At 37.8% G+C, this 13,634-nt stretch overlaps 1 protein-coding gene across 2 annotated transcripts in view; it reads right to left on the bottom strand.

Annotated features, from left to right (window-relative positions):
* The window catches only part of LOC121960869 (NEDD4-like E3 ubiquitin-protein ligase WWP1), a 33,070-nt gene extending 25,689 nt beyond the window's left edge, over positions 1-7,381 (bottom strand). Inside the window, exons 1-4 of one of the 2 annotated variants that reach the window (XM_042510754.1) lie at positions 7,145-7,381; positions 2,562-2,647; positions 450-506; positions 83-174 (exon numbers count right to left, since the gene is read on the bottom strand). In XM_042510754.1, coding sequence (XP_042366688.1) covers positions 83-152 — 70 coding nt within the window. In that variant the 5' untranslated portion in view covers positions 153-174; positions 450-506; positions 2,562-2,647; positions 7,145-7,381. The remainder of the gene's footprint in view (positions 1-82; positions 175-449; positions 507-2,561; positions 2,648-7,144) is intronic. The other variant, XM_042510753.1, reaches the window with a different exon arrangement.
* Positions 7,382-13,634: the final 6,253 nt, after the last annotated feature.

Here is a 13,634-nt window from a genome sequence, read left to right as displayed (position 1 = left end):
CTCTGTGAGTTAGTGACAGGATCTAGACCCTGAGGCCACCCTACCACTCCCATACTTTATAGCCTACAGTGTTTGAACTCACCAATGGCATGGAGCTCTGACGTTCCTCTGTGGTTATGGCTAGACTCTGCTCTAGATGAGGCCGTGGCCATGTCATACACCACAGTGGGAAACCTTCAAAACCACACACACAGACAAATGAAGTAATCAAACCCCAAAGCACCCTGTAAAGTCACAAATGAGACACAGGTGAACTTGGCAGGCTTCCAATAAAATAGAGCTGAAAAGTTGTTAAAGCTGCTTCCATGTATTCTGAACATTTTGTTGTGGTTTGAGGTCATGGTATCAGCTCTTATGTTTACCTATGTTAAGTGTAATATTACTTTATTTACCTATTGTTGTAATTGTTTCTACAGAAAAATAATGCTGAAAACACGATCTGTACTCACAATTGGTGTGTGCTGCTAGAACGTCTGGTTCAGCCCACTCCGTGTCCCATGGTTCCTCTGAAACAGAAAAGAGCTCATTTTTAGAACAAGGTTAAACACAGCTGGTGCAAACTGAAGCAGTTTAAAGTCTGACCTCTGATTAAACACAAATTAAGCAATTTTTTTTTGTCTATACATCTCAAAGAAGCAATTGTTTCACACATACTGACATGGAAAAATAAATGAGACATTCTGTGAAAAGCTCCTGTTACTTTGCATTTTCACTGTTACACAATAACATTGGAAAGAGTGGTGCAATCTATAGTTCCACAACTTCAACTTGCACTCACTTCAACTGATCACCAATCACAACATAAACTGTGTGATTCTTCTTTTAGCCATGGTCAACCACAAACCTGTGTTCTTCGGAGCTGACTTCTCCGCTCACAGCAAAAATCTGACTTCTAGGGCACTTCAAACTGCAGTGTTTACATTCTACTGTGTCACTGCTGTCTGTTGTAAAAGTCAACTTCAGTTGTGAGCACTCTGCTGTGCTGTAAACACAATCCAACAAATCGTGATACCTATCCCCATTCCTGCAATTTCCCCTTCAGTATTCATAAAGCAATCCCATAACATGCGAGTTTCCATTTCCGGGTTCTTCTTTGACCTATTAAATACACACAGAGTTTTTGCAATGTGTAGCACAATTCCACGTAATGAACAGTTGAAGGGGGGTCAGCTTTGTTTTTACTCTTCAGCCAATGAGTTTGATAGCTGGGTTAAACTGAACCCGTTTAAAACCTGCCTGATCACTCAAACTGCAATGTACCATTTTCTGCTGTAGGTCTGTAAAGCTCTTAAGACATTTAACATTGCTCCACATATTTCAGGAGGAAGAACATTCTTTCTTCTCCACCTTTCCTAATATTAATACCATAGTTCTGTAACAATAGTGTATAATATAATATAATATAATATAATATAATATAATACGGTGCAATATGTATTTTTGCGGGGAAATGTGTGCAGAGACAAATGTTTGGTTCCCCCCTGTGCTAGCAGCATCAGGAAATCCCCATCCATTGCATGAGCAAAAATCTGATGACAGGAAACGCATCATACGCACCACCTGAAAGACTTTGGCTAGCTGACGGGCAGGAGGCTCTGGGAGCCAGCAGCACAGTAGGTGCCTTAACACTGTTCATCTGCACACACACTGCAGTGACACAGACCTGGTTGAATATCAATAAAGTTTACTTTTAAATTGTAACATCAAATGGGCAAATACAAATGTGCTGGTGAGAGGGAAACAAACACTGGAAAAAAACAAATAATTTATCACCAGACCATCAAAGTCCCCCTAAATCATTACTTTCATTTATGTTACAGTACAAATATCATGATACTACATTATACTATATTTTACAGTAATGTTAATATCTGCAAAATCTGTGTCAAACTGCAAAATAAGCTGCATGTGTTGAAAAAAAGGTTCTTTAAGATGTATAAAATTTGTAGTTAGTAAAATTAAGCTTTCTGTGTTCAACTGTTCTTAGGACTACTTTCAATCAAAACCAAATATGGCTTTCTTTGGAAACTGTCTTACGTCATTTGTCAGCAGTGACAATAAAACCACCCTAATTCCCAACGTTCAGGCATGCTTTCCTCCTCCACAGCAACCAGAAGAACAAAACAAGACAACAAGCCCATTAATTGTCTCAGCTACAGAAGTCACTACACCCACTGTTTCCTGATCTAGTACCAAGCTTCTAATTAGCACCAAGCTTTTTTGATATGATTAAATGATTACAGCACCAGGTTGACACATTGGCTAGTTGATCGAACAACATGGACCGCAAGTTGGAGCAGGGAGCCTTTAAGCAGCTTAGGAGGAACCCTATTAAGAAGATAGGGTCAGAATTAGCTGATCAGTGTGCAGGCTACAGGGCAGATAGCGACAAAAATTATCCAAGTTAGCAGCGCAGTGCCAAGCAAAGTTAATTCTGCTATCTTACTAATGAAAGGTTCAGAGCAATTGAGTTCACTTGAGATCTGCTAGGTTAATAAGCCTTTTAAAAGTTTAAACTTTACTTTATATAGCTTTATGAGAGGGGGCAATGAGGGACTCACAAAGAATTGAAATCAGTCACTGAGCAACACAACCAATCCTGACGATGAGGTACAGCTTGACATCATACAGAGCAGGTTGGTGAAAGCTGTAAAATAAAAAAAAAAGGGGGATAAATAATGGGTATGGGACAAAGTCCAGCAGTCATCTGCTATCATTCTCAAGGATCCTCATGACAAATGAAAAATGAAAACAGTCAGTAGTCAGGCAATAGACTGACCCCAGATTCCCCTGGTATTGCTTACATGGAAGAACTGACACTGGGGTCAACAGGTGCAAACATGGTTGACAGCTTGCAGAATATAAACTACTACTAATACTTCTCAACTGAGAAAATGTCAGAAAACCAGACTGCATTAGAGCCCATTCTTAATGGTTTTCTAAATATTAATTAAGCAGATAAGCCTGGGGCTTCTCAACGGAAGTCATTAAATTTGCCTATAGCATGAGTATGGACAAGCAGTCTCTGAGGCATAATTTCACGAGGAGCCTTATGAATTAAAATACATGTTTTGAAAAAAGACAACAAAAACAGAATCAACATTTACCAGAGGCAGACACATTAATTAGAGTGCCATTATGAAGACACAATGTCCCTAAACAGGGATTTGATCAGTGTTATATTAGATGCAATACTGATTAATAGAATTACCAAATCAGAAATCCAGACATGTTAATTCCTGTATTCTGCGCATTTGTCTGATAATGCATGACAGATGGCTAAGCAAGTTGACACTCAGTCCGCTCTCCTCCTCTCAAATGCCTTGTACAGCCAAGTACAGAGATGGGATGTGACAAATTGATGTATGAAAGACCTCTGGACACTTAACCACTGTCAGCACATTAGTCATACACAACAAGTCCTTGCAAGACAGTATCCATTAAGTAATTTAGAGGATACACTTTCAAATGCACTGCATTATACAGCCTCAGTCAGCTAGAAAAAAAAACAAGAACTATCTGAACATGGTCATCAGAAACTCTACAAGTGTTCTGCTTGCAAATCATCAACTGCTCACCAACTCATGGCTTCATTACGTAATGTATATGGCCTGAAATAGATTTTTTTCAAGTATGCAGTATGACTTACTAGACAGGCCAGCCTTTTTCATTTCCTAGTTAGACTTTATAATACCAGGTTGAAATAAGACTGAAACTATGAGGATCTACCTCGATTCTTCTGAAGGTTTTCCATAAGGAAAAGGCTGCTTAAGCTGACTTACTGCATTGCCTCATGTGGCCAGTGTCTTGGCCAAAACATTGCACATGAACACACCACAAAGACTGCTACAAATGGCCAGCTAGCACGTATGTTCTGCACATGCGTGAGCAGTAATAACTATACCAGCAGGCAGCAGTAGTTTGTATTCGTCATTCAAAAAGGAAAAACCAGAAGGGTGACAGGACAGATACAAAATGCTAGTTAGCTAGTTCACCCAATTACAACACAACCTGATGTTGAAAACACAAATATTTACCGTGCGCTAGCGAACAGTAAGACAATTACATACCATTTCTGCTTAGAGCTCAGTGGCTAAAAACATAATCTAATCTACTATAACAAGTGTGTTTCAATCTCACGCCCTGTTGGCTTAAGATGTTTGTTTACTTTCTTGATTTCTGTTTCTCTTCTTGTGCAATGAGTTCTACTTCAAATCAGAGTGATCTCTCTTACCAACGGGCTCCACTGTCCCTGCCGGCCGGCTATTCAATATGCTGAACTGGCCGAAAAAACAGCCAAAAGGGCCGATAGTGCCAATGATGTGGGACACAGTGCAAACACTAGGGTGACAGACGATAACCAGCGGTCAACAATTCTAGTCATCGATTAAATGTCTGGGTTTTTTTAACAGAAGTACTAAATTTATATATATTTTTTTGATATTCCTTTTACTTTGGGTTCTGGTCTTTTCGTGGACAAAAGCATCAATAACTTTCATAAATTTCTAGCATGTTATCTAACATACTAGTATGCACAAAAGTAATGTACAGTTTTATCTAAAAATGAAAGTAACTGTTAGCTGCAGCCTTTGTCTACACTAAAAGGTCCTTGGCTTTCCATCTCGGCTATGATCTCATGTCAAAAATGCCTGTTTGCCCTTGAGGGATCATATCAATTGACTCAAACATAAATATGTAGGATCATCACATGCTCCACTGCAAAAAGCACAACTCTGGCTTAATAAGTGCAATTTGCACAATAATGTTTAATCCTGAAGTGATTCTGTATGCTGTCTAATGTGCTGGTCGGATTTTGGTTGGATTTGCTTGCAAAACAGCTAGCGCCCTACTGTTAGACAATGCACTTAATTTATTGTGGTGCATATGTGCTTGTGTGACTGCATGAATACCAATGCTTCTTTAGGAGAGGCTGTTGACAGACCTTAGAAACTGGGCTCATATGAGGAGAATTAAAGTTCTCTAATTTTACACACGTGATAATTTACATACCAACATGGACCCTCAGGCCCACATACACAGTATTAGAGCAGCCTGCACCAGAGTACATCTGGGTAGACGATGATGTCGGGGGGGGGGTGTTCGCTTACATGAACAGGACTGAAGCCCCCCTCCAAGCACACAACTGAGCTCCACAAAACTGGGCAAAAAAACAAGTCATAAACCCAGCAACAGAAAACAAGTCTAAACCATAACATACTGTCATCTTGTTTTGTTGTTTTAGTTTTCTATTTAGATCAAAATAAACATAAACCTTGAGCATAAAGTGCATTATAAACTAATTCATAACATCAGATGGCAGGAGAAGCTTCATTTATACCTGTCAAAAGGTTCGACCATACAGGGTTTCACTGCAACAGTGTACTGACCATCAGGCACCCCAAATTTGTGAAAATTGAAGTTTATTCTAGATACCCAGACAGCAATTGTGCTGTTCAACTCGCTGCATACAGTTAAAATGTTAAAATGTCAAGTGAATAGCAATCTTTAACCTCCCTCTTATCTCAACCACAATCAGAAGCTGTTAAAGTAACACAACTTTTCTTTACAGTGGCATGACATACTAGCTTTACACAGTGGTGGCAGGCTACAACTCCTACTTGCCCCACAGCTGTTTTCTTGCTCTCCAAAGGTCAATGTGTGTGAGTGTGTGTGTGACACAGCGAGACAGAGATAGAGAGACGCTGAGAAAGAACACAAACAAGTATATTACAGAGCCAGACAGTAAAAGTTCCTGCTCAAGTGACACCTTCTTGTAAGCAATTCCTTCCCAATATGGCACAAAAAAAAATGTAAATGACAGCCTGAGATGTCAAACCATTGTACATATAGCTGAGAGAAAGCAGGACACTCAGTACAGTTCTGAAATACAATATCTAAGACTGTACAGAAAATCCTTATCAGCCACTAATACAAGTCAGTCATGTCTTGCATTTTTTCTTTGAGACTGAGTCTTTCCACAGAAAGGGAAATGGAGGACAACTAAGCCTAACCTTTGTTGATAGGGATTCCCATCAGAACTTGGACTCATTAGCTGAGTCCATATGACACATCGTGGTTAAAATTATCTGTCTTTGCCAGTCAAGGATTGTTACAGCAAGTGTAACATAGTTATTGTTCAGGATTTAGAGATGGGGCGCTACTGATAATTTCAATTAGTGCTTTATAAAACTGCAGTGTGCCTCATGGCAGGCCTGTGTTTACCTGTATTGTGCATGACAAAAGAATCACCTTCTAGACAACAATGTCAATACATTTAAAAGTTGGCTAACCATCGTTCCTTTTGCTGAAGAGATAACAAAGTTCAGTAAACAAAACCATAGATTATTGGGTAATAAATGACCATATTGGGCCCACTTTCAAACTATCTGTAAGCCAAACGATAATAACACCTTGTTGAAACTCAAACACTGATCACCACACACAAACTCTGATAATGTTAACGAACATTGGCTAACTTTTAGTGATCTACTGACATGCTAACGTTAACGCTAGCTCACAAAGTAGAAGCAACATTACAGACAAAAGCTTTCAGACAGCATCCCTCTACATCTGCGTCAGTGTTTGCTAATCTTATATTTGCACCAGACATATCACATATGTACAGTATATGTCAGATAAGGCTAGCTAACGGCATGTAGCCATGTCATAGCCACTAGCACTTGCATCGAAAGCTATGGTCAGCTAGCTAACTAGCCATTAATACGCTAGCCCGCTAGCAAGACAAAATAAATCCCAGTCTAAGCATTATATGTTTGAAATACTATCGTTAGCTTACCGCTAGCTGACTATCCTTCTAACTACGGTTGCGACATCTGACTGACTTGCCAGATGAAACACACAATGTGTTTGTTAAATATTTCACGGTTAGCGGTACGACTTGCAGTGAGGCAGACAGGGCTAGTTTAGCAAGCTAACGTTACAAACTTAACTAGCCAGTTAGCTAGCCGGCTTGCTAACGAATTTGACGTTACTTAGCAGCTTTGCTAGTTGTCCGCCATCATAGAGCTAACGTTAGGCAAACTGTTTGGTTGGATGTGGAGGACAGACTTGTAAGGAATTCGTTTTTGATATTACATCAAAGTCTATCGTAATGGTTGGAGTCAGATAAGCAGCTGAGTTTTACCCTGTCCGTTGTTCCGCTCCTTTCCAACTCTCCGCGTCTCTGCGGTCCTAACGTGACGGTTGTCGGTAAAATGTCCAACCGTGTAGGCCCCGCAGTCTGCTACGGTTCTCTTGCCATCTCTGTGCAGAAGCCTCGGAGCAGCGAAAAACACACGGGCGACAGGCGCGCCACCCCAAATATTGCTGTGTAATAACACGGGACACAAGAGCTAGCCCTCTGATTCAGTGCCCTGGATGTTCAGTGTAATGTTGTTCTGGCACAACATCGATACCCGGATCACTAGATGGACAGTTAGACCGGACCATTTGATGCACTTTTCCCATGCTCATCATCTACAAGTGTAATTTAAATATTCATGATGTGTGTAGTTGTTGACAGTGCACAGAGTTTTTGTTTACTTGTCAAAGTGAACATTCCTGCATGTCATGCGAAATCTGGTTTTGTTTTCCAATATCAGTGGACTTCTGTTTTATTTTTTTTTATTTTATAATTTCTTTAGTCACTTCTTCAGTAATGTTGCTCACCTTAGTATTTTGTTGTGGCTATTTCAGTCAATCAATCAATCAATCAATCAATCAGCTCCAACTTCTTGAACAGCCTATTAATTTTTTTTTTTTTTCAAAAAGAGCTGTGACAGGTTTAAGGTTTTAACACCATAGTTTACAGTGAAGCTCATACCTACATAAGTCTGGCAAATAATGGACCACATACCACATACACTTACAGATTTATTCATTCATTTTTCTTAAATGTGGTTTATGAAATTAAAGTGGACCCTAAAACCTGCTACATCTTTTGGCGTCGAAGGAGGATTTGAGGTGTCTCACAGCCTGGGAAAAGAAGCTGCTCTGTAGTCTGGTGGTTCAGCAGCAGGTACGTCTGTATCTTTTTCCACATGGCAGCAGGGTGAACGGACTGTGGCTGGAGTGGCTGCTGTATTTCAGTATCCTTTGGGCTCTGCGCAGACACCTCACTTCACTAAGGTCACCAATGCTCTGTAGATGGGAACCAGTGATGTTCTGGGCAGTTTTAATCACCTGCTCTAGAGCCTTCTTGTCCTGGGCCGTGTACGAACCATGCCAGTTTGTAATGTTTCCAGTCAGTATGCTTTCTATTGCTCCTCTGTAGAAGTTAACCGGGACCTTGCTCTGAAATTTAGCCTTCCTAAGTTTCTGTAGGATGTAGAGCCTTTTCTTTCCAGGCCAAGTTCTTATTATATGTGAGTTAATTTCTGAGATTTGTGTTGTTGAGAGCAAACCTACTGTAGAGAGCAATGAATGAAACTATAGACTGGAAGGAATAGAAGAGAAGCCGTACACTATAGAGCATACTCCATTTCCTTTCATTCTCCCCCACAGGCTGTGTGACAAACACATTTGTGTGACAGCTTAGACAAAGTCTGGACTCATTCTGACAGTCTGTTTATGATTTAAACCATTGAAACCTAAGCAAACTGACCTGAGATCTTTCAAAAACATGGAAGAAATTCCCACAAATTAGCACGAATTATTAAAAATGTACAAGAAAATGACCTGAAATTTTTATTATTATTCTTTAAATTTTTTCCCTGGACATTTATATACCTGCTCTTTATAAATAGTTTTCTAAATCTACTAATTTCTTGTTATTTGTCAAATATGTCTTACTAAGTTGCTCATTGCCATACTTTTCACTACTTCTCCATGCAATTTTCCACAACTTCTAAGATACAAACACCATTCCAACTAAAACACCTTTTATTTAACATGACATGAGTTTTTGGACTGTAAAAAGTGGAGGTGTACGATGAAAAAGTGTAGGGGACAAAGCCCCTGTGTTGTCCACGCCCCTGATAGCCATAACTTAATTGTGGAGGCAAATGGTCAGTGACTAATATGTTGAAGAGAGGCTTGAAAGATGCTAGACAGGGTAGTAAAGGCCATTTTTATTTGTCATTTTCATTTTTTTCCCAACACAAAACACAATATATTAAAAATATATTAGTTCAGGTGGCTCAGAGAAAACAATACTATCAACTTATTTAAAAGGTTTGTGTATGCTTGTGTGTGCATGCACACCAGCAGAGGATGCCAAAGTACACTTTTGAATACCTGCTCTCCATATCTGCAGTCATTTTTAGATGTAGTTGTCCACGCGGCTCAAGGTTATATGTGTCATAATGTTTTTAAGTTTTTGTAAATGGAAAAACCATTATAATAGATGCATTGCATGAAACAAGAACTCTTTAATTACCTTAAGAGTTTAGGAAGTCAAAATATACTTCAAAGGTACATAAAGTCAGCGAACGCATCTGTTTGAAATCAAAGACCGGATCAGATTAGAATTGCTTTATTGTCCCTGAGAGGCAGATTGGCTTGCATCATTAGTCAACACAACCAAAATTGTACACAACCAACATCATAAAATACAATAAGCAGACATGAATACATATAACATACCATAGATGTCAACATGACATGAAATTTAATGAGATAAAGCTTTCAGAGTCGAATACAACTTGATTAAAAACTCCATGTTGAGTGCAGTTTATGAGCCTGTTGCAGGCCACCTCTAAGAACATTCTCTGGTCAAGCATTTCATATGAAGAAAAGTGAGAAGACAGAAGAGGTTTTCCAGATATGACAAACTTCAACTCAACTTTTGTGTTAAACTTCACCATTCAATTCCATTTTTTCATACTTCATACAACATGGGTTGCTGATCTTGGGCTAACCAGCATTCTGATCTACTCCTCATCCTCCATCTTATGTTTTTCTGTGACCTGCATACTCTAAACACCAATAATAATAATAATGATAATAACTTTATTTATTATATCACCCTTAAAAACAGAGTTTACAAAGTGCTTTGACAAACAAGGCAAAGCAGAAGCAAGTGGGAGTCAACATAACTATAAGAGCCAAACAATAATGCATAATTGATGTCAGACAAAAGAAAGAAATGATTACAAAACAAAAATAACCCTAACAACCCATACCAATAAGAGTAATTACCATTCAAAGAATATAAGTAATAAACATGGAAATAACATTACTAATAACAGAATTTAACAGGATCAAGACAGAATAAAAGAAAAATTAAAAGATAAATTTAAGACCAACTAAAATAGACAAATTAGAATAAATGGCTTTCATCAGTCATCGTCATCAGTGACTTCATCTATGATGACCTTTCCTTGAGTGCTGTTAGGCCAAGTTTTAAATGCGTCCTCTGACGCCTAAACTCTTAAATGTGCATGAATATAAGTTCCCCGGATTCTTAGTATTAAAACTCATTAGACCTGGGTTCCTCAATAATTTGAGTGATTTCTACAAATGTAAGGTAACTTCAGTCTCATTAAACCTCCGTTTACAAGCACTTCATGATAGATCAACACTGCCTTCATCACAGTACATAACATATAAACATAATATAAGGTGGACATAAACCTGATAGTATCATGTTTACTGTACTTTTAACAAAATCCTTATTAAAATGTTAAAAAAACAAACAAACAATAACTTATACTTACAACCAGCATGTTTTGGATATATAAGAAGAATTTAGGAGCAAGCGCCCACAAATGCAAACACTTAAATTATTTACGATTAATGACTGTGACATGGTTATGATGACATTAAAAGGGCAAATGTATAAAACAAATGAAAAAGACATTTGGAGAAGTTTCACCAGACCAGACTCTTACGAAAGTGTTTCTCAAAGTCCCAGACATGAACATAAAAGTCATCTGTAGCCAATATGTGGTGGACATAAAGACATGAACATATGTACATTATATTCTATCCAGCACTACAACCACGCAGTAAATACTTGATTTTAGTTAGAGCAGCAGACCCTATATTTGTTCTTGAGGCTACACATTGTGCTGCTATAGCCTATTATAGAAGGTATGCATTGACATAATTTTATGACACTAGCCACTTCCAGCACTGAGTGGCAAAACAAAGTCACCAGTTATAATAAGAAAAATAATAATTATTCTTTTTATGATTATTATTGCTGCTGTTAATAATATTGTTTTTCTTCTTCTTCTTATTATTATTGTTGCTGTTGTTGTTTATGTAGCGTTTACAAAAAAACAGTCCTGTACATACATCAAAAAGTTGGTTAAATGTCCAAAGGGCAGGGAAAGGGTTATGCATTGCTGATTATTTTCATGGAAGAAGATTGTCTGCCATTGAATGTCAGTCTGATGGATCTGACCTCAACTTTAAAATGGGTTTAAAACTGGTTGCAGAGTTCAGGAGAAGCATACTTTCTGTTCTGAGGGGCACCAATAACACAGTCAATAGTTGTCAACCAACAGTTCTCATACAACAACAGTTTGTATAATATCTTAAAAAACTGCACATAATGGCTCATACATCTGACAAAGAGCCCCACAAATGATGTTTTGCACTTAACTCAGAGTTAATTTGGTTTCACACGATTCCGAACACCAGTCTCCTGAGGAAAGTGCTGTGTTTATTTGACCCATCCACCACTACAACCTGCCTTCTTACCCAGACTTTTGGTCTTTACTTTCTTCTTTACCCCTGTGCATAAGAACAGCCTGCCTAAACAGGATGCTAGAATTGCGTTATTGCTGGAGATCAGAGCAGAGAAATACTCCTGGGTTAAATGGAGTGAGTTTTTTTGACAAACTAAAGACCACTGAACAATACAATAATCCATATGATTTACTGGGTAGTTTACAGACCTTGAAAGGGATATAACATAAACAAAGCCAAAAGGACTCTAGTGCTATTGTAAAGTAGGATTTAGCAGCGATTAAAATCACAAGGACTTCCAATTATATTTCAGTCGCCTGTGGACAGGTTAGCAAAAGCATTTAGATTTAATTTTATGTTTCATATGAAAAAATGTGTACTTGGTCTGTTATATGTTAGAAGTATTGCTTCATATTTCCTCTTGAGTCTTTGGCAGCTATTATCCCTGAATTCCAACCAAAACTGTCAGCATACATCAACTACACATATTTCTAAATGTATTTTTCCCATATGAATACATTGAAGGCGTTGTCTGGAGCACATATTTAAACTCCCTGAACCTAAAGGAAGGTTACCTGCAGTGAGTATATGATACAAAAACAACATCTTGCTGCATTTGGTTCCACATTAGCACATTACTACAACAGGTGCTCACCGTGGGGTACCCCAAGGCTTCGTGCTGGGTCCAGTTCTCTTTTGCATTTACATTAAAAAGAAAATATATCAGTTTCCACTTTAAAGCAGGCAATACTCATATTGATCATACTACAGGTCCTGATAGTGCACTCACATATCAAACAGTGTTGCCACACTGTCCCATTCAAGCATTGCAGAAATACTAATATTTACTAGTTATTAACAGCTTCCCCTCCTCTTGTTTCTGGGTCATTGATTGCTTCTGGTAGCTTAGTTCAAGACTTACAACAATTTTATTAAAACCATTAACTACATGATCCAGATTATTTATGTTTTTTTTTTCTTTTCTTTTTTTTTAAGATTATTTTTTGGGGCATTTTCCCTTTATTGGTAGGATAGTCTGAGAGTGATAGGAAAGGTGGGACAGAGAAGGGGGAATGACACGCAGCAAAGGGCCACAGGCTGGACTCAAACCCAGGCCGCTGCAGAAGCCTCAGCCATATGTTGCACACACTAGCAGTTGAGCTAGAGGTGGTCGCCCCAATGGCTTTATTTTTATCTATCTATCTATCTATCTATCTATCTATCTATCTATCTATCTATCTATCTATCTATCTATCTATCTATCTATCTATCTATCTATCTATCTATCTATATATATATATATCTATCTATCATATACAGATATATATATACACATACATGCATATTTCTGTTTAAAAAAACCTTCTTACCTTCTAAATAAGGAATAAATGGTTTACATTAGATTTTAACACAAGTCACTTGCCATTAATACTGTTTTTGTTTCCCTCTATTATTTAAGTATTTTATTTCTTTTTACAAATTCTCATAATATTAGTCAACTTTTTTTTCAGAATGATTTTTCTGCATCTAAAATTCTATGTCTTATGAATTCTCTACATTTACTTTGTGGAGGCGTTTTTGCAGTCGTTTTGTGATCCATAGATTTTTAGTATAATTTTGTTCTCTGCTGTGATGTTTTATTGGACCCTTTTTTAAATCAATGTTTTTTTTCAAAATAATACATTTTATTTGTTGACAACTTCATATTTATTTTCCAGTTGTGTTAATAATTTATTTCTAAATATATTCATGGATTCTTCTGTATTTATAGGTTATAGTCTGTCTTGTAATTACTGCCATGAACTACAAAAATGGAAATAGTCAAGGATGTCATTAATATCCTGCTCATTGTATTGCCCTCAACAAAATTTGAAAATATATTATCTCTTAAAGTGGCACAGAGTGATGTGATTCAACAAGTGCTCACCAGCTATTATACAGTGTATCAATAAACTCCAGTCATTTTATACTGGTTTTAACAGGTATTGAAGTCACCACAA

This window comes from Plectropomus leopardus, chromosome 21 (genome assembly GCF_008729295.1).
Source record: "Plectropomus leopardus isolate mb chromosome 21, YSFRI_Pleo_2.0, whole genome shotgun sequence".
In the NCBI taxonomy this organism is placed as follows: Eukaryota; Metazoa; Chordata; class Actinopteri; order Perciformes; family Serranidae; genus Plectropomus; species Plectropomus leopardus.
This window is presented reverse-complemented; position numbering and strand designations above follow the sequence as displayed.